Genomic DNA, 1,457 nt, shown 5'->3' on the forward strand with positions numbered 1-1,457 from the left:
TTGCATGTGCGAGTTGACTGTGTAAACGTCAGTTTCGAAAAAAGGTATTTCGGGCAACGGGTGTAGATAACTTTATATATGAATACGACCAAACGACGATCAAAGAATATAGATATGCTGCAGTCAAGAATATTTGTCGAAAACTCGGAGATGTGATCAAATTTACGCTTGAGATATATATATCTAGCGGCATTGTTAAATAATAATTGACATTTTCCGAGGGATTCTTTATCGAGACAACCATATATTAACTCGTGGTACGATATTATTGGTACCAATAGCATTTTAACAAGCTTAAGTTTGACATCTTTGGGAATGAAGTACGCTGTTTTCCATAATTTTTTCGTTTTTACCACCATAAAATAATTTAAAAAGGGGGAACATACTTTGTTTAGAAATGACCCATGTACGTTAAAAACTAAACGCGAATGCCAACATTATTATTTTTTTTTGGTGCTTATGACGAAGAAGGTTATACATAGCTTTAACCATTTCGGCTTTGTTGATTTTTGTAAATAAAATAATTAAAATATAAGTAGTAAAAACTAAATTATATTTACTTATTTCGTAAAAGTAATGGAGATTCTATTAACACGTATTTCCTTTTATTTCAATTATTAACATACATACGTACATACATATATCCTTATATTGCAATTATTTTCTTTTCAGTTGTTTTCTATAGCTATAGCATGTTGCTGCTGAGTATATCAACGATAATTGCTGTGAGCGTACTCTACCTCTCCACAACCAAGCATAAAGGTCATTTACCTTATTTTATTAAGACAGTGATTAATGGACCATTGAGCAAAGTACTCCTTTTAGAAAATTTTACGTTGGAAGCTGATTTTGATATAACCATGAATAATGGCACAAAAATGTTGGTAGAGCATCAATATAGAAACCCTGATGGTATAACCGATGCAGCAGGAATAAATGCGGCTACGTCATCATCTTCTAATCGATTTTTTCAGTTTGAATGGATCCTGCTGGCGTCAGCAATAGATCGTATTGCTTTTCTTTGTTATTGTTTAATATTCATGGTCCTAGCAATTTTGTACGCTATATAAGATAAAGGCATTTCAATTTCGAATACCAGATTTATTTTAAATACATCTGTATAAATCATATATATCTCTTATTTACACAAGTATGTATTTAGTTTAATTTAAAAATAAAGTAAATTGATTGTTTAAAACTAAATTATGAATCTGGTCGAATCGTGACAGACGTGAACGAGTTGCACCGACCACTAGTTAATTACGTGAGTCGTCTGAACAAATTGGGATTATGACACATAACATATCGTAATTTGTTTAAAGTCACGTTGGATTTAAAGGTTACAATAGTGCTCGAATTGCATTTTTCGGTTACAATAGGGCGCGAATTCGAATTTTTTTTTTAGACACAAAGATTTATATATTTTGCGGAAAAAGTAGTTTATTGTACAGTTGTAA

The 1,457-nt window shown here is 31.4% G+C and overlaps 1 protein-coding gene across 1 annotated transcript; it reads left to right on the forward strand.

Annotated features, from left to right (window-relative positions):
* Positions 1-672: 672 nt before the first annotated feature.
* On the forward strand, positions 673-1,253 carry LOC118750921 (neuronal acetylcholine receptor subunit alpha-2-like; the record flags this gene model as incomplete). The annotated part of the gene is given in 1 exon segment (XM_036485666.1): positions 673-1,253. A coding segment is annotated over 1 exon segment (398 nt), but the record flags the coding sequence as incomplete, so codon positions are not given.
* Positions 1,254-1,457: the final 204 nt, after the last annotated feature.

This window comes from Rhagoletis pomonella, unplaced genomic scaffold (genome assembly GCF_013731165.1).
Source record: "Rhagoletis pomonella isolate Grant_MI unplaced genomic scaffold, Rhpom_1.0 Rhpom_scaffold_00457, whole genome shotgun sequence".
In the NCBI taxonomy this organism is placed as follows: domain Eukaryota; kingdom Metazoa; phylum Arthropoda; class Insecta; order Diptera; family Tephritidae; genus Rhagoletis; species Rhagoletis pomonella.